Source organism: Diadema antillarum, unplaced genomic scaffold (assembly GCF_040938485.1).
Source record: "Diadema antillarum isolate AM-2024a unplaced genomic scaffold, OU_Dant_1.0 seq00001230_RagTag, whole genome shotgun sequence".
In the NCBI taxonomy this organism is placed as follows: Eukaryota; Metazoa; Echinodermata; class Echinoidea; order Diadematoida; family Diadematidae; genus Diadema; species Diadema antillarum.
The window spans coordinates 803,444-823,583 of NW_027272018.1; the positions used below are offsets into that span (position 1 = coordinate 803,444).

At 40.4% G+C, this 20,140-nt stretch overlaps 1 protein-coding gene across 1 annotated transcript; it reads left to right on the forward strand.

Annotated features, from left to right (window-relative positions):
• The first annotated feature begins 2,794 nt into the window (after positions 1-2,794).
• On the forward strand, positions 2,795-20,060 carry LOC139745038 (V-type proton ATPase subunit B). The gene is made up of 14 exons (XM_071655450.1): positions 2,795-3,059; positions 6,623-6,678; positions 7,820-7,918; positions 8,830-8,923; positions 9,741-9,818; positions 10,263-10,402; positions 10,717-10,821; positions 12,680-12,777; positions 13,626-13,749; positions 14,140-14,290; positions 15,205-15,287; positions 15,829-15,933; positions 16,851-16,980; positions 18,144-20,060. The coding sequence occupies exons 1-14, from the start codon at positions 2,969-2,971 to the stop codon at positions 18,278-18,280; spliced, it is 1,491 nt and encodes a 496-aa protein (XP_071511551.1). The 5' UTR covers positions 2,795-2,968; the 3' UTR covers positions 18,281-20,060.
• Positions 20,061-20,140: the final 80 nt, after the last annotated feature.

The window sequence follows — 20,140 nt, forward strand, 5'->3', positions numbered from 1 at the left end:
AACTGCCGTTCTTAGCCATATTTTTTCGCTTTGGAAATTAAGGGGGGAGGGGCACCAGGCGGAACTACTGGCAATTACTGGCAGCAACATCAGGTGAATTGCATAACGATTAAATGCGAGCGAGCGAAGAGAGCGAGCTTGAAAATTTTACATTTTACAGTCCCAAAACTGCCGTTCTTAGCCATATTTTTTCGCTTTGGAAATTAAGGGGGGGGGGGCGCACCGGGCGCAACTGCAGGCAATTACTGGCAGCAACATCAGAAGAATGGCATAAAGATTAAATGCAAGGGAACGGAGCGAGCGAGTTTGAAAATTTTGACATTTTACAGTCCCCAAACTGCCGTTTGTAGCTATATTTTTTCGCTTTGGAAATCAAGGGGGGGGGGGCGCACCAGGCGCATCTGCCGGCAATTACTGGCAGCAACTTCAGGAAAATGACATTACGACTATTCTGCGAGCGAGAGGAGCGAGCGAGCTTGAAAATTTTGACATTTTACTGTCCAAAAACTGCCGTTTGAAGCTATATTTTTTTTTTTCGCTTTGGAAATTTTGGAAATTCATTCAAAAGCAGTTTACTAACACTTGAACTACTATTTCGGTAAGTCTTCTTCTTTTTTTTTTTACCAGCGGATTGGGAGGGGGCGCACCCCCCTCCGTAGTTACCCCACTGCTTTTGGGTGAAATGATTGGACAGATTTCTTGAATTCTAACAAAAAAGCAAGACAATCTTTTCATCGCGGGAATTATGATTATGTGGGGTGGGGTAAATGGTGCGCTTGCCCTCCAATATTTTAATGGGGGCAACATTTTTGTTTTCTTTCAAAAGCAAGAAAATCTTCTCATTTCGGGAATTATTAATTATGGGGGGGGCAAAATTAAAATATGCTTGCCCCTCCAATATTTTTATGGTGGTAACTTTTTGTTTTTCTGTCAAAAAAAAAAAGATAAGACAATCTTCTCGTCTCTGGAATTATGGAGAGGGGGGGGGGGGCAAAATGATATGCTTGCCCCTCCATTTTTTTTTCATTTCTTTTTTTAATGAGGCTAAGGCTCGCTCTTGGGCTGGCAATATGGATTGGTCAGAAGTAACGTACATAGTCCCTACATACTTGTAAGTAGCACACGTACATGCAAACGTGTATAAGTGCTCCGTATCGTACGGATGTACAGTACGGTCGATAAATAGTAAACACTGTAGAATACTAATAGATATGTAAAAAATCAGTGCTGCCAGAACCAGGGGTGCGAACTGTTTTTGCCGACGATTTTGTGTGTGTGTGTGTGTGTGTGTGTGTGTGTGTGTCCCTGGTGCAAAATATAAAAAAAAAATAGAAAAGAATAATTATTTAGCGTCCGGCGTTGAGGTCGCTCGCAGACTGATTTTTTTTTTTTTTTTTAAGGATCTGAAGGGGGGTGCGTTCGCACCCAACGCACCCCCCCTGGTGACGCCCATGATCATTCAGTTTTTCAGAATAAGGAACGTTATTTCATTTTCGGATTAACGAACTTTCAGAATAACGACCATTCATTTCATTTCCGATCACTGTTGCCGATGAACGAATCTTCGGCATTGTCGGAATAACAAAATTTATTTCATTTCCGGAATATGGGAATTCAGTATGTTTATAGATATAGGGAATTTGCGTGTTTCAAAATAACGTATACCTTCTGAAGACATACCATATCACCCCGGGTTCTGTCTACCCTCTCATAAGAAGACGTTACGGTCGCGCCCACGCTAAAGGCACTGTCGTATGGACCTCAAGTCCCATCATGACCTGGTGGTGCCAACTGCTTGACCGATCACCGTCTCCGCTTTAGTGTTCAAGTTCAGGCTTCGCATTCTGCCCAGGAGAGAACAACCAAAGATTTGCAAAAATCCAAACAGGCTAAATGTTTCCCAGCTTAAAAAAAGAAGACAAATGCACAAGCAAGGTTGTAAAAGATTAGTATTCGTGGACGACCAGGGAAAAATGTAAAGTAAAACGAAATGAGAGTATAATATACGTAGACCTATATATAAACCATTATGATTATCTTATGATAGACACATATACAGAAAAACAAGGAATGTGAATAGACAAGGAAAATGAAAGGAAGCAAGGTGAGACAAATATATAAAGGGATAACTATTATCAACTCATTTTCCCGGCAAAGAAAGTAAGAAAGGGCAAAAACGTAGTTTGCATTCCTTGCCAGTGGTACGTGTAAACAACAGAGCCGGTTAAGCTGCTGCAAACGTGAGAGGGCGTTTTACATCGATTACTGACAGTATTCTTTACTGCACACTAGAATCGTTTGTCTTTGTATGTACGCTCTCAATCGGGACTTGTACAGAAATATTACATGTGCAAAAGAACGCATCTTAGAAGAGCCTGAAACCATTTTCTTTTAATTTACAATTATTATCACATCATGATGTGTGACATTTTATGACGGCATGTTCACAGTACAAATATTACAGTATTGTACGAGGCATAAAAGGCCATAAAGTGCTTGCTTGTTACGGATACCATACGTTGGCTGCTTTGTATAGTGTCTATGTTCAGTTCACTTTGCCTGTGCGATATGCTCCAGATACTATGCACTAACGACTGAATGAAGTTACACAGCACGCATTCAGAAAAATATTATGCTCAGCAGCTAGTCGGGAGTCCGTCACATGATCGACCATCAGCTCACGGATCACTCGTACTTGTACACGTTATGTACGAGACGATATTTTCCAGCACAGTACACCACCATTACAGCTAGGTGGCCCACGATAAGTTGCTGGCTTCTCGATACTATACTCGAGTCCTAGCTCGGATCGCTCGCAGCTCGACAGAGGTACTTTGATCGAGATCAAGAGGGAGAAAATATCACACCCAGCCAGCTAGCTAATGCCAGTGAAACTATAATTCTCTAACAGTGACACTTTGATCAGTTCTACCCCGGTCTCTAAAACTGTGTAATCCATCCGCCAACAATGTCGTACGAGCAGGCGAGAACCAGGCTCGAAGCTGCTAAAGAACACACTTTAGCAGTGACGAGAAATTACATTTCTCAACCGAGGCTAAGTGAGTAGAAATTAATCCGTAAAATTACATAGAAAATTGTAGTCAATGATGGTACTGTAGCAGTGCATGGTCGTGTACAAAACGAATTTTGATATGGGTTAGGGTCCGCACAGGACCACACTCATCATGCCCATTGCAATATTTAATTGGCCTTGCATTATCATAATTATTGAACAAGCGAGTTTTGTGTCTTGTGACCATTGGTGACCAATCTATGTCGGCCTACTATGTACTAGTCTACACTATTACGAAACGTGTTAACAGGGGTATTATACAGGGAGGTCGCATGATCCCTAAACCCCAGCCAGGCATTTGTTTTCCTTTCATTTTTCCTTTTTAATTAAGCATGGTTACTCCGGCTGGTTGTTCTTTTCTACTCTAGAATATTTTGAATAAAACTCTGTCTGAGAAAGAGAAAGGGAGAGAGAGAGGGAGAGATGAGTCATGACTTTTCTTTAAAGTTGTAAATGATAAACGGGTTGCTTAGTGTTAGTTGCTGCTGGCAGTGGAAAACTTTGCCGTTGCAGAGATTTTCACATTGATTACAAGAGCAACAACAGTCAACATGACATGCCATGCACTTCAATTATCTACGCACAGTGTAGACCATCTGGCATCTACGTCACGTGATCAACATGTATGCACCATCCAGATGCATAAATTCACTATATTCAGCAACAGGCAGGAGAGAAGAGTGATTCTGGTATTCCATTTTAATTTTCATTGTGTGAGATGTCTGGAATTCATTCATGATCATTCTAAACTAGTTCTATATATAACTAACGTCGATTACCATCAAGTCGCCACTACGTAAAGTCGCCAGACATTCACATCGCATGTTAAACGTGCACCGCGATCGGAGATCAGCTGGGGCAACGGATTTTCATCATTCTCAAAAGACATTATATTCCTAATTCACCTTTTTCCTCCCTAAAAACACAAATAATTTTTGTAATCCAAATGTATTTTACCATAATAAATATGTCTATACAGGTGACAAAACCAGTTTTAATGCGAGAATGTTTTTGATTTCGAATGGATTTCAGGTGGCAGATTAACACAGTTTTTCAAACGCGATGATGCACAATGCATCCTACATGTGTGTGTATACAATTGTAACACATGCGCTAATAATACATACGTTTTAACAAAACTAGAGTTTGGTTGGAGAAACTTTGATTTTAAGCAGGAAAAAAATACTTTTGAAGCAGGAGTCTGACAGCAAGGGGGAAAATTCAAACTTAAGGGGGAGGCTGGGAGATTTTGTTAAAAATTGTCTCAAAGTTTTTAGAGATGGAAATTATGATACAGCATGCCAAAGATTGCATCATTTACTAGCGAATACTATAGACATCTTCAAAATGTAAGCACAGTAGTTGCTATTTCAACAAGAATGTTCCAATAATCAGTGACAGAGGGCATACAGATGCTTTCAGACTGTCCACTGACCACTGGATATGTGTATGCACTACAATGTACGTTAACACACTTAAAGGCATAATTTACCATTTGCAGATGAAACAAAAACCCAGCATTAGTGCTTTAAAATAGTTCTAAAATATGAGTTAGGAATAGAAACAACCACTGTAGAAATTTGAATCAGATAAATCAATGTTAAGTATTGTTGAATATAATACAAAATGTGAACAGTAGTTGTACATAATAAAAATGCTTCCAGACTATAAACCGTCTACAGTTACGGTTTATTGAGAAAAATATTGATATCTCCTTATATTTTAGGCTTTATTGCAAAAATGTTATACAGTATGGTAGGATGTTTTGTGGTACAACAGACCTACAGAGTACGTAGTGCATCAAATATGGTATCTTGAACATTTTGTAAATCACTGCTCTCAAAGGTATTACAGGACCTTTAAGATGTACAGCTGTACATTGCATACCCTGTACATCCTGATAATGAATGTATTGTACATGTGTATATGGTGTATTATGATGTTGAGTGGAGTTTGCAGTTTGTAGTACCTGTACAAAGTTAGTTTGATGCAAGTCCTCTAATACCTTGAGTTTGACTTTATTCGTCCAGTTTAGGTCTATTCTCAAATTCATGTTGCATTCACAGTATTATCTGTACAAAGTGTATGTTATGGACAGTTTAATAGTATTGTACATTTGAAAGTCATAGAGGATTCTAAATACAGTATGTATACATGTAGCTGACCTTATGAGCTGTACATGCAGCATGTAGTGTATAATTGTGATACATGTGGTAAGTTCATCCTCCATGTGAGCTGCATGCGTCAGAGCTGCTAATTGGTGTAATATGTTGTGATTTTTCTGAATCAGAAATGAGAACTTGAGAAGATAGGCTTTTTAGCAATGAACACACATGTACGTAACTGGGTAAGTTGTTGTTTTCTTCTGGAAGTTGATTAGCATGCTCAATGAGCGACTTATCTTTACAACAAAAAAATAAAATCAAAGTACAAGTATAATACTTGTATTTGCCTTCAGCATTTTTTTTATTTCCTTCGTGTTTGTTTGGTGGTTTTTTTTTTTCATATTTAAGCATAAGTGTGTTATATATGTATACCTGTATAAGTCAGCAGCCCAAATTCATGTGTCTGATCTTATTTTGGCAGTTTTTGTACGATGCAGTGTATGTTTCCATAAAACTTGCCTGGGTAGAAGAAGCAGGTGTCGTGGTGTGGTTTGTGAGCAATTTCTGCCACCAGTAGAGGAAATGAGGACAGTATACAACTGTAGTACAGTCAAATCAGGAGCATGGAGTAACATCCTCCACTTCCTGTCTCAACTCTAGAGATGAATTCTGTCCACAGTATCCAGGATGTCACATGCTGCAAAATGTACTTTTCCTGCAGTCTATACAATTGTAGATGTACACTGTAGTTGTATACGAGTACATGTACACTAGAGTACATGTACAAAGTTTGTACCGCTTGCTTTCTCTCTCTGTCTCTCTTTCCCATCTCTGTTTACACAAATCAAAAGGTTTATATATCAAATTAATTGTTCATTTGAACTACTGATTGCTTACATTATGGGTATTACTTTATAATCCCCAGGGCTATTTCCAACAAGTACAATTTGTATTGTGTAACCATGGCCTTCCTGTATAAATGCAAGCAGTTGCTACACCTGAGTGAGCTTGCTATTCCACTTCTACTGTAGGTCAAGTTAGGAAAGAATTCTGACTGCTGATGAAAAAGGTTGGCAAATAAAGCTACCATATATTGTACACTTTATAAAATGCCTGGGCACATACATACATACATTATCGATGTAAAGCTCATATGTGATGTAGTTCCTAATTTAACTTTAATGCATTTTATGTTGTTACAGTGTACATGTAGTTACATTTTGCACCAAAATGGGCAACAACTGTAGTACAATGTACTCCATTGGAAATTCACCCAAAGTAGTCTATTGTACATATGAAATATATTGTACAAAGTGAATAGCAAGACAAGTGAACTTCACTTTAGAACCGTAACTTCCTCATTTTATTTTTCATAGCGTACAGCGTAAGCATTACAGGTTAGATTTTAGTCACAAGTGTGTTTTCTTCTCTCTCAATCTAACAGCATACAAGACGGTGTGTGGTGTGAATGGTCCACTGGTCATCTTGGACAATGTAAAGGTAAAGTAATCAATGTTTTTTTTTTTTTTTTCTTATAAAGGCATACATGTGTACATGTATATGATTATAAATGTGAAAATTGTCACAACATGAAAAGTCCCATAGAATTGAGAGCTTTGTACTTTGGTGTACCCTGCCCATGCCATTCTTGTGCAAATTTTCATTCGTTACAAATTAACAGCTTCATCAGGGAGGCAGGTTTTGTTGCAATATCCTCCATCGTATCTAAGAGTGTACTCTGGAAATTTGGTTTAATGACAGGCTCTAACAACTTGGACATCATTTTTAAATTGCCCTAACATTTGTGTTTGAATGAGAATTGATTGCTTCCATCCTGTTCAGATTACTTTGAGACAGTGCCATCATTGGTCAAGAGGGTTGGGAAAGAAAGAACCTCGACACTTCTTGGAGCTGTTTCATTTCTTTTTCTAAAATGTACACAAATGTACTGATGAAGAAGTGTATAAAATCAAAGTTAAACTTGATATTCTAAAAGTGGTTGATATCTGGTTCAGGAAGAAAAAAAATGCTGGGAGTGAGAGACTTTACAATGTTTTATAATTTGTTCCACTTTATACCTTGGAAATGGTAAGAAGGCCACCCACCTGACCAGATATTTAGCACATTTTTTCTAGTACATGTACATTTGTAGATCGGTTTTGAAGGTTATAGTGCAATTGAGCTTGTAGGAAATTGAGCATTCAGACACAATGGGTTGATTTAAACACCCCAGTATGCTTCTTGAAAACCTTAGAAGCATTGCACTTCTAAACATTCTTTTACTGTAGAATTCAGGTAAGAGGTAGTTAACTTACCACAATTTTACATTCTTGACCACATCAAAAATGTCCTTATTTTGTACCCAACTGGCCCAATTGTGCTGTATTCAAAAAAAAAAAAAAAAAACACACACACACCAAACTAATGTAAGTATGCAAATTTTATCTTGTATTATGGTGACAGCTCGTGGCAGAGTTTGGTCTAGAGTTGGTCGATATGTAACTGAATCTCATCCTTGACCTCCCAGAAGATCAAAATCACTGCATACAGAACCTCAGTTCTCATCATAGGGATAGCAAGCTTTTAAGTGTGAGACACATACAGTGTAAGTGTGAACATGTCCTGTGCCTTGCTTCCCTAGTTTCCAAAGTATGCAGAAATCGTCTCCCTGACCCTGAATGATGGCACCAAGAGGAGTGGATCAGTCCTGGAGGTCAGCGGGTCAAAGGCCGTCGTACAGGTGAGCAATGTTGGTTATTCTCTCTTTCTGCTTTTATTTTTTTATTTTTTTTGTTAGCAATGCATGTACATGTAACTTTGTGGTATGCAGGCGGAGATAATACAGGGTGATCTGATGACCATTATTGTGAAAGAGGCATGACCGTCAAAAAAGGGAAAAATGATGATAAACATCCCCCATCATGTTGAAGCTTGTCCTGTGGTTTTGATAATGTACAATCTAATACTGGATGACCATTTTAAAAGGGAATGATAGAATGGACATTCCACTATCATGCTAAAGCTAGTCTTCTGCTTTAAAGGTGGAGATAATAGTCCTGACCACACTGTTCTACATGTTGTGCAAAACTGCCCCTTCAGATGCTGTCCACGTGACCTCAAGGGAATTAAAGACAACAGACAACACCCTACATAGCCTGGCTCGGCAAGCCTGGACTTATCACTCTGACTATGCATATGCCATACGATAAGAAGAAGATGTGGCAATGATACAGGATGACCATCGTAAAATGGGAATGACCGTTGTGAAAGGGGGATGATAGAATGGACATTCCACCATCATGCTAAAGCTCTCCACATCTTGAAATAATACTCTGATTGTCAACTACTAGTGCAGTGAGTAAAGTGAACAGGCAAAAGCATTCAGGGAAGGGCATAGCTGTTTTTTGCAGTGGTCAATGTGCTTGTCTCTGGTGAAAGCATTGTCTGTGGCATTATTACTGTCGTTATGCAGTATATTCAACAGGTTAAGAAAGGCTCCTTTGAACCAAATGAAAATACGAAGCAGAGAAAATACAACAGTCACACTACGGTACTGTAACTATCAATGTGACAATGAGATTTTCCAAACATTGAGACACTGGATGCTTTGCTCACCCATCAAAAATGATATCTCTGTTTGTTCTTCCCAAGGTCTTTGAAGGTACATCAGGAATTGATGCAAAGAACACAACATGTGAATTCACAGGCGACATTCTCCGGATTCCTGTGTCAGAAGACATGTTAGGTGGGTTAAAAAAAAGAAAGTATATGAAAGGGACATTGCTAACATCATAATCTTTCATGTGTATGTGAAATGAATTTCTGTGAAAGGCAAAATACAATTTAGGAGAGAATGAATTACATCTTGTCCAATTTAATATGAAGTCATACCTGTTCAAGATAATCATACACATTGTATTATGCACACTATGCTCAACCAAGGTTCTGTACTAGTTATACATTGTACATGCATATATGCAGAGCATCTTTTGAAATATTGATAAGTATTGCAATATGTGCATTAACATCTTGTGTATCTATGCCTCATTGCCTCAACAATTACCTTGATATTAACCCGTTGAGGACGGCTTGATTTTGCTACAACACGCTTTTCCCATATACCCCTGACCGAGTATACTTGGGACTCGTCCTCAATGGGTTAACTTCTACAGGTGCTCCCTTAGTGGTAGGGTCTCGATACATTGCCAGAATATCTATTCTTGTTTGCAACAAGGCCCCGTAAGAACGCAATTGTAGCAGTGGATGTACTGTGAAGAATAAAAAAGTGCATTCAAAAGTTTTGATTTAGTGTGTCTGTCACTATCTCTGATGATTTATTTTGTTCTAGTTTCCCCTTAGTCTTATTTTGTTCATATTTGTAGTGTGAGATGAGCGAAAGTTTTCACTTGATTCAACCTTTTTGCTTACTCTGTGTCATGCAGTTGTGTTTGAAAATTCCATGAATTCCCCACGTTTCCCTGTACACATAATCATATATATGGATTTTTTAAAAAAATGGCTTGTCTCTGTTCAGTGGACTAATTGTCACTCTCCCACAACAGGTAGGGTATTCAATGGGTCTGGCAAAGCCATCGACAAAGGACCACCAGTCTTAGCTGAAGACTTCTTGGATATTCAAGGTAAGTTTCACGAACAATTGGCCAATGGCTTACATACATTGTAGGTTGCAGAATGATCAAAAGCCTTCAGGGGGGCGTTTCATCAACGAGTTCGTCGGAGGTTTTCACCGACAAATTTGCAATCAGCCAATCAGACGCAAGGATTTCAGTAGCTTTTCAAATTTGTCGGTGAAAACCTCCGACGAACTCGTTGGTGAAACACCCCCCTGGTTGCTGAATTCATAACTGATTTCGTTAGTTCCTGTTCCATTTTCTTCAATTTTCAAATTTGCAAAAATTTACTTCTGACAAATATGATATGTATACTCTGTATCATAACTGACCTGAACACACAGACTTTACTGGGTGTGTGAACATTTTAGGATATGGGATTTTTGTTGGACGCTCAAGTGCCTGTCTCTCCATCATCATCATCTCCCATGCTGCACCTTTTCCTGTTTCCAGGGCAACCCATCAACCCACAGTCCCGCATTTACCCCGAGGAGATGATCCAGACGGGTATCTCAGCCATCGACGTGATGAACAGTATCGCCAGAGGCCAGAAGATACCTATTTTCTCCGCCGCTGGTCTACCTCACAATGAAGTCAGTACATCATACATTATATCTCAGTACTTTACTCTAGTTATACTAATTATTACAGAAAAGAAGTAGGTAGTACTGCCCCCCCTCCCCCCCCCCCCCAAAAAAAAAAAAAAAAAAAAAAAATGTTTTATTGCAAACAACATCACAAACATTTCTGCAATAATCATGAACTTGATGAGGTGAAGGATTGATTTGTTTGTAGTTCATGATTATATTCTCCCATCATTTGTAATATGTATGTACATGTGTAGCTTGTGCTCTGTCACTGTAATAATAATGATTGTATGTTATTGTGTTTGACTTGCCTCGCACAGATTGCGGCCCAAATCTGCCGTCAAGCCGGCCTGGTCAAGCTCCCAGACAAGGACGTACTGGATGGACACGAGGACAACTTTGCCATCATTTTCGCTGCCATGGGTGTAAGTGCCATGTATAGGTTTCAGTAGTCAAGGTTACTGGAAGAAGAGTAAGGACAAATGAGATCAAAGATCCACAGTCAGTGCACTTCCCAGCTGCAAGGCATGCTCTTTTGTGCATTTTCTCCACTCATATCATCTCAATGAGCAGAGACTGGCTTTGCACATTCTTTCAAGCATGTATAGCGTGAAGGCGAGGCTTTCATAGGGATACTTGTGCATGCATGGGAGTGGATAAACCGTAACCTTCATACTTCTCTATTAAAAGGCAATATATGCGTGGTCGATACCATTAGCTGGCTCTTGCTCTTTGCCTCGGGCGAACTATGAGAGGGGTCAGTATTGTTCACCTGTGTTATTGAACGTGTATATGGTATGGGTGTGGGTATGGGGGCGGGGGGAGGGTAGCCCACACTGCCTGGATGACCCCTCTTGCTCTGTGTGAGAAAGGGAAGAGGGATCTTTCACATCCATATGTGACCCTGCACCTCAAAACAAACAAAAAGTCGCCAGACATGAATTTTTAGTTAAGACCATATTCTGAAAGAGCAGACTTTAAGCTTTAAAATGATGTATAACTCAAATCAAATGGACTCTCCTAACCTATCTAAATATTGGAAAGAAAGCACAAACTCAGGAAAAAGGTGAACTGAGAAAAGAGGCTCTGAAGTACAGTGTCTATTCAAGCGCTTAAACCAAACCGTGCTGGCTGTGGGGTGAATGGGACAAAAAACAGGAAGTAAGCCACCAGAGTAACAACAATGAAGGGATTATCAGATTAAATTGAAATTAAGCATGCCTCATTAACACATTCTGTCCATAATTAATGCCAACGTTCAAAGTAGTAGCACTATCCTTTCAAAAGTTATTAGAGTTGAAAGTGAAGAGTGTGGACAAGGTTTTTCAGAAATGAAAAAGGGATTCTAAAGACACACCTAATCACACTATTCTATGAAAAATGTTCGAGATAAACTGCTGAAAAAACACACTTTCCTGCCCGTTTTATGATACCAAATTTTAGCATAATGTAAAAGAAGACCCGCTCTTTCAGAAAATATGAAAAAGCAAGTTTGGCTAGGTTGACCCATTTCACTTATTTTCAGTCCTCACGCAAAATCAGTGTGTGCGACTTTATGTTCGTTTTGAGGTGCACGGTCACATATGCAGGAGCTGTGTCTCTCTCACACACAGACCATCTGTTAACCCTTTGTGTGCTTTGCTTACTGATTGGCTCAGAAAACCCCATAGCGTTGTACACACTGTCAAAAGTCTCTGGCACTGAAAGGGTTAATATCCTATCCAAGGGACAGATAGGGTTTCTGCCTATTTCTGGAATGCACAAGATGAGAACACAAAACACTGTGCAGCTGGACTTCAACCAGAGCCATTTGACTGCTGGGAAGACAGGCAACTGACTGATCAGGGGGGCATTTCATGAAGGAACTTGTCGGATAAAATATCTGACAAGTCTCTTTTATCCGACAAGTTTTGAGAAATTCTTTAGTCTGATTGGCTGCTTCCTCTGAACTTGTCGGATATAATTGACTTGTCAGACATTTTATCCAACAAGTTCCTTCATGATATGCCCCCCAGGAGCCACCTCACCACCCTGTGAAATCATATGAATCCCTGAAATGAGTGATGCCAGTGCTGAAAATATGATAACGAGTCATCATGGTTTTTCTCGTGTGCTCTCTATCTTCATCTTTCCATTCCTTTGTCTGTCATTAACCCGATGGGGATGAGTCCCGAGTATACTCGGGCAAGTGTCTATGGGAAATGCATGTTGTAGCAAAATCAGTCCATCCTCAATGGGTTGATATTCATCTCTCTTTTCCTCCTCATTGACCTTCCCCAACAGGTGAACATGGAGGCGGCTAGATTCTTCAAGCAAGATTTTGAGGAGAATGGTTCCATGGACAACGTGTGTCTCTTCCTCAACTTGGCCAATGATCCAACGTAAGAAAATCAAATGCTCCCACCTCCGTGAAACACATCTTAATGAAAGTTGATGCATTTTTTCGAATTTTCTCTTTTTTGGGGGGGGGGGGGGTGGGGAGGGCATAAGCGCAGACTTTTTAACATGGCAGAAGGAATAGATCAGTAAATAGCATTCAAATTCCATGCATGCCTTTTGTATTAAACAGAAGGTGTGCATCAGAAGCAGAAAGCTTGCCCCTTGCCCCACCGTCCTGCATCGGACAAAACAGCAACTAATATGCATGTGAACTTGATGACAAGTATGACAATACATTGACTATAAAGAGATGGCTGAAATTGCTTGTTTCCAGTTCCTCAGATGAAAGATATCCATCAATATGAATTCAAGTATTGGTTGGCATATTAGCATTGCGGTGTGTATATTTTGGTGGGCACAAAAATACCATGGTATGTTACGTTGCCATGAGCTACTGGGAAGTACTGAAGCTTCTCGTAATAAGTGTTGTCTTTAAACCTGACCAGGGCCCCGTTGCTAGAAACTTTGCATTCAAACGCAACTTGCAACTGATTGTCACTGGCCAATCAAAATCATTGTTGCATGCATGTCTTAATAGGGCAGACCCTGAGCCAATCAGAATGGTTGTTTCAAAATTAGCAATTATTTGCAATTGATTGCAACTTTCTTGCAACAGGGCCCAGGTTTATATGACTAGGAATGTTACGGGTTTTTCCATCAGACAACTACATGTGTTGTCCGAGACATTAAATCACTGCCGAATCAGTCCCTTCATGTTGAAGGTTTGTGGACAGAAATATCCATAATTATCTGCTAATTCTCTGCTCCTTCATGCTGTATTTTGTTTCAGGATCGAGCGTATCATCACTCCCCGTTTGGCCCTGACCACAGCCGAATTCCTGGCCTACCAGTGCGAGAAGCACGTCCTGGTCATCTTGACCGACATGAGCTCCTACGCTGAAGCCTTGAGAGAGGTAGGCTGTGCTAAATGTACAGATAGACAGACAGACAGACAGACAAAGACAGACATGCATACAGACACAGGAAACATTTCTTAACCCCTGTAAGATTTGCTTGTAAGTTTGTGGATTAGAAGAACAAGTGCGTCATACCAACCTTAACTTCACAGGGAGTAGTGAGTCAGGGGCATGACAATTGTCATGTTTGTGGTCTTTAGCCTGATAGGGATGAAATTAGGAGTGGCAAGATGCAATAATAACAACAAAATCGAAACAGAAGGTATTTAACATTGTGATAGAGTTTATTCTTTATAGCATATATTCTTTTAAACACATGGGGTGCTTACAATTATGGCAGAGATTCATTCAACTGAAGTTTTCAACATTCGCAATCGAATTGCCCAGGTCTCGGCTGCCCGTGAGGAGGTTCCAGGTCGTCGCGGTTTCCCTGGATACATGTACACCGATTTGGCCACCATCTATGAGCGGGCGGGGCGTGTGGAAGGGCGCAACGGGTCCATCACCCAGATCCCCATCCTAACTATGCCGAACGACGGTGAGTGGAGGTCTCCATGCTTGCGATGTTCATGAATCAGTATGTCTGACCACGTAAACGATATGAGATACCCTGCCCAAATGCCATTTTCTCCTAGGTAACGAGTAGCTTGTACATGAGACTTGCTTCTTGAGGTTACTCTCAGCTAAAAACTGCTTGGGACGTCAACATCAATGGTGTAGGATCTCAGTCTCGGGCAAAGGAGGGTGTTGACTTGTGGAAAAAGCAGAGCAATTTCACAAAGGAGAACAAGTCATTATAGAGATATTACATTGAGTTTTCTTTGGGCTCTTCATTGCCCAGCTGCAATGTACTTTGCGTAAGCACTCAATCCTTCTTCAGAGAATGAAAATAATGAAAGTATCAGCTCTTTTTCTAGCCACTCTCTATGGCTCCCTTGTATGTCATTGCAACAAAACAGGTTTTATCAGGGCTCAACTTGCACCCTTAACTCTTGTATTTAAGGTGTAAAACCCAATATAGCATCCCCTTTGTGAAAACATATGAGCAGCTAATACCTTCAGAAATATAATAAACAGATACCTGTCTTTCCTTCTTTGCTCCCCAAGAAGCACATTGTTTCCTGATGTTACTTTCAGGTTAAAATCGTACACTGAGTGAATCTGGTAAAGTATATCCTAGTTTTAGCCAACATCTGCATTGCCATTATTCTTAGAATAGTTGGTTGCAGGACCCTAAAACAGGAGTTTATAAATAGCGGCCGCAAGAGGAATTTTACAAATATTAAAAATGAAATATCAATATCGTGTCAGCTTGGCTTTAAACCCACACCACAACCTTGTGATCTTGGAGTCAACTAATGTTTTTACCACTTGACCACAACATCCTAATGTGAGATGGCCATGTTATGATGTTTGTTTTGTTTTGTTTCCTTCCCCCCCCCCCCCTTTTAGACATCACCCATCCAATCCCTGATCTGACTGGGTACATCACTGAGGGGCAGATCTACGTCGACAGGCAGCTTCACAACAGACAGGTACGTCCTTATTGGGCTGTTTCTGAAGTGTATTTCCTGGCAACCAGCAAGCAAGCAATCTAAAGTAGCATCCAAAGGTTGCCTCCTAAAAGTGTGTCTGCTAATATTTGCATGCAGGAAATTTGCTTGCTGCATGTATGTGCTCGTTAGAGTAGGATTTACTCCAAATTTACGTGAATGACACATGCATATTGCAGGTAGGATATTCCCTATCATCACAGCAATTTTATTTTTGTGTGGAGTGATATGCTCCCTATGGTAAAAAAAATGAATAAATGTCCCAAGTATTTTCGTCTTTTTCATGTTAACAATGAATTATTATCATAAGTAATGAGTTTGATCAAATCATTTTCAACCCACCCACAAGGTAAGTATTTGGAGGTCGATGTGGCAATAAAACTTTCACCAGCATGTAAAAAGTAGTAACACAGAGGATGTGCCATGCAGGAGACTTGTCAAATATATGATTAGATAATAACTCTTCACTCTGTCGGCACGTAAGATTTTAATTCATTTGCATTATTTTGTGTTGAATCGACAGATCTACCCTCCCATCAATGTGCTGCCCTCGCTGTCCCGTCTCATGAAGTCTGCCATCGGTGAAGGCATGACGAGGAAAGACCACTCTGATGTGTCCAACCAGCTGGTAATTATAAGTTCCACTTGTTGCTACTGTCTTTCAGTGTTCATACAGATGCATTAATCTTACATTTTGCTGCTATCCCAATTTTATATAGACTGCTATGGATTTGTGCCCTTGGCACCACCCCTCCCCCGCCCCCATCACCCTCCCCACATCACCGCTATATCCCTGATAATTTCCCACCTTACGTCCAATCAATCCACAACTTTTAACCACCCCAACCCTTTCCCCACAGACCTTCGCCATACATTTGCACCCCTTCGACATTTCTCATCATTCCTCCTCACTGGAACAAGGCTGCCTCGTACTCATACAACTGCTGGCCTCTTCAACTTTGCTCATTTATCCGAAGCTTTCTGTCTCGCATGTAGCATGTAAAAGCACTCTTTTTCTTACATCACCCCCATCCATTCTGTACACCTCCCACTGTATGTCCAATGAATTCCCCCATATTCCACTTTACCACTTTAGTACCACATCAATCCACAACCCCAGTCACTACAGCCCCACTCCCCATGCCCCTTTCACATTTCTTGTCATTTCCTGTGCGCTGGAACAATTTTTACCTCCTAGTCTACAACTGCTGACCTGTAGAACTTTCCACACATACAGCTCTGATTGCTGTATTCCAAAAGTATGCAAGCTACTCATTCCCTTTTCCCTACTCCACTCACAATTCACCTGTAATCCTACAGTGAAATCCTGTACAAAACACCCCCACATTTGTTAACCCGCCCCCTTCCTTGCAGCTCTTCACCCACTTCCCCCGCGCCCTTCTCTGCAGCTCTTCACCTGCCTCCCCCGCCCCCTTCCTTGCAGCATGTCCATAGTCATGCTGCACAGCTCCTGAGACCGGTAAAAACCTTGCACATACACGTACTATAATTGTCTTGTGTGTCCGTTGCTTTGCCACCTTGCAGTACGCCAACTACGCCATTGGCAAAGACGTGCAGGCCATGAAGGCAGTGGTGGGAGAGGAGGCCCTGACCCCGGATGACTTGCTCTACCTCGAGTTCCTGGGCAAATTTGAGAAGAACTTCATCACTCAGGGTGAGCTTTGTCATTGTTTTTATGTATGGAAGATAGTAGTGGGAGGAGAGGGGATGTCCATGAGGGGAAACTTGAAGATCCCTTTCAAGAGCCCATTTGTCATCACTTAGACACTTCTGAAATGCTAAATCATGTATGTGAGGGTTGCTACAGAAGGGTGATAATAATCGTTGAACAAAAAATTGTCTGCTTTTTCGATTTGTTGATTCCCCCGCTGCAGTGATATCAAATTTGTCCCACTTTGTTTGTTTCAACCCACCCCCAAAACGGTGAAAAAGTCGGCTGTCACACACACAAGTTTTCGGAAAATTGTCCTTAAAGATTAACATGATCAAGCTAGCAAGAAATGTGGTGTTAAGCATTCACTGTGTGGGTGATTTCAAAACACCATAAATTTGTAATACTATAAACCCTGAAAAGTTTGGAATTTCAGAACTTTCTAAGATTCTGAAATTCAGACTATAGGTAGCAAATGTATCAAGCCACTGAGTTCTGCGCAAACATCAACTCTCTTTATAACTTTTTCTTGATAACATCACCTTTAATCGTTTCCAGTGACTGTGATGTTGACACAATTTTATCAGATTCTAATACGATAACTAATCACACTTATTTTTTGGCTTTTGGCAAAGCCTCTGCAAAGATAGGAAAGGGACCGCCACCTCCCCCCCCCCCCCCCCCCTTCCTCACATGTACAAGGGATACCAAACTTGCACTGGCATATGATTTCATAGATTGAACTGTTTAGGTATAACAGAATTATGGTACATTAAAAAACTGCCACTTGATTTTTAGTGTGACATGTGGTTTTCTTAGGAGGAAATGATTCAGACACAGTGCCTTGAGTTCTGTATTTCTGACAGTAGAGTGTTAAACGTGTCAAATCTTTAATAACAAACTTATTGACTACGTCCGACATTGTTTGTGTGTGGACTTTTTATATTCCTGCACGTTTGGTTTCATTAATGATTAGACCTTCTGTGGAATTCACGAGTATGCTGTATGCTGTAGTGGCCATATGTGAAATGAGTGCAGACAAATAGACAAGCATACATGCTGATGTAGTCTTCTTTCAAGAACCTTGTTACCCTGGCATGCTGTAACGCATCATGGATTATAAAAGGTGACATCACTTGTGCTTCGTTTATTGTGTAAATATACAGGTAACTACGAGAACCGCACCGTCTTTGAGTCGCTGGACATTGGCTGGCAGCTGCTGCGAATCTTCCCCAAGGAGATGCTGAAAAGAATCCCCCAGAACATGCTGGCAGAATACTACCCCCGTGACTCGAGACGCTAAAAGACCTCTATCCGTGTTCGCTTACTATGTCAAGATCCCGCTCTTTCTTCATACCCGTCTAGTGGGCATTTGTCTTGTGCTTAATGAGCATTAACCTTTTCTTGTTCTATTTTTTTCTTTCCTTTGGGGCAGTAATGTATGTGGATGAAACGGTTTTGCTGGTATCTGTTGTATGCGTCATACCTTGAGTTGTACTGGAAATGTGTTCCCTGCTACTTAATTGCTGTGGTATCCATCTCCTGAGACAGCCTTTTTCTGTCAAAAGGACAATACATTGAGAAGCTAGGACAACAGTCATCATTGATTGTTATTCTACATCACACCAAGGTATGCAAACTATGTGAGGCAGAACTTACACATGTTAGGTTTTTAGTAAAGGACACTTGCAAATGGATGTGTAATTGCAGAGATTGGAATTTCATCCGTCTGGACTTGAAAATAGATACAGCTGGGTGAAATTTCATCTATCTTTTTGTCAGTTTAATGAGAACTTGTCACTGCACATGGCAGCTTGCCAGGATGGCTATTTAGGAGGCTTGTAAAAGTGAACTGTATGTCTCCTCCAACCAAGGTGTGTTAGGTTTATCCATTTGATAGGAAGGGCAAGGCATTTAGGGTTGGATCCAGCAAGAAAGAAGAATCTTATCTCTCCGGCATCTGTACACAGTATGTTTGTTTGACACAGCTGGCCATGGAATGGTTCGTGAAGGAGCAGAAAATGGTGACTTATTTGATATTTGCAACTGCAGACTTTTGGTATTTGGCTGTCAACTCATGAAATAATATATTGGTTGCAAGAGGTAGCATATCAATGAATGGTGCTTGGCACGCAAGTGGGTCAGTACGTACATGTATTACCATGTGAGTTTAAGGGAAAGTTGATATTGGTTGTTCACATAGTCATGTGATCAGTTATAGATATTTGTTATGTTCATTTTTTTGTTGAGATAGTGTAGGTCAGGTAGAGATGTGAGACATGTAGGACAATCACTCTACTGCACGCATATTGGACAATTAAATGTTTTGTTTTCATTTCTTACTTTTTTAATCTGCTCAAGTGAATCAGTGAATAATCTGTGCATTTTGTGAGCATTTGACTTGGTGAAAATATTAACCCTGGCTTGCTTCCATGAAGAAACTTCTTCTTCAGTTTCAATTGGTCATTTTTAATGCATGTACACCTCGAAAGTTGAAGGGGACACATTTGATATACACAAGTATTGGCACTTTAAAGAACCAAACACAAGAACACTGAATACATGTAGCAAACAATGAAAGAGCCCACTTGATATCATATTTGTAATGGTCTGTATTGTGAGGCCAAAGGAATTAGGAAGAACTCACTGGATATGCATGTACATTCTGTCATTACTTCAGCAACAAGAAGTTAATGTGAACTTTGGATGTCAAGTAAGATGCCTTTCTCATTGACAATTAGAACACTACCTTCACAAATTGTGAGTAATAGTGATAAAAATTCTTGTGCATTGCGTTTCGGCTAGCAGAGACGGCAAGGCATCTTTGGAGTAGCCGAAGTAGGTGAAACAAGGAGCGCAGAAGCAAAATATTTCAATGTTTGGTATAGCTCTTTGTAGATTACAGCTTCTCAATCGCACATGGTCGGCATGTTCATGTTTGCTGCTCCCAGGGTTGTATATTATTTGATTTTTTTGTGTTTACATGGATGTGCTAGCCGTCCCAGTATGTATGAAGTACATAATTATACGTCCACAGTATGTAAGCTATGCATGTTGACCTCTGCATTCAAAGAACTTGCCTGTCCAAGGACAAATGGATGGATTCCAAGCCTGTCCAGACCAGTTCTTTTTTTTTTCTGCTCTGAAATTTGTGCTGCAGATG

Excerpts from the sequence above, each read along its gene's own strand:
- LOC139745038 (XM_071655450.1), top strand. The coding sequence starts at position 2,969 with ATGTCGTACGAGCAGGCGAGAACCAGGCTCGAAGCTGCTAAAGAACAC. Across the intron at positions 6,679-7,819 it reads TCATCTTGGACAATGTAAAG|TTTCCAAAGTATGCAGAAAT; the intron begins GTAAAGTAATCA and ends TTGCTTCCCTAG. Across the intron at positions 7,919-8,829 it reads GGTCAAAGGCCGTCGTACAG|GTCTTTGAAGGTACATCAGG; the intron begins GTGAGCAATGTT and ends GTTCTTCCCAAG.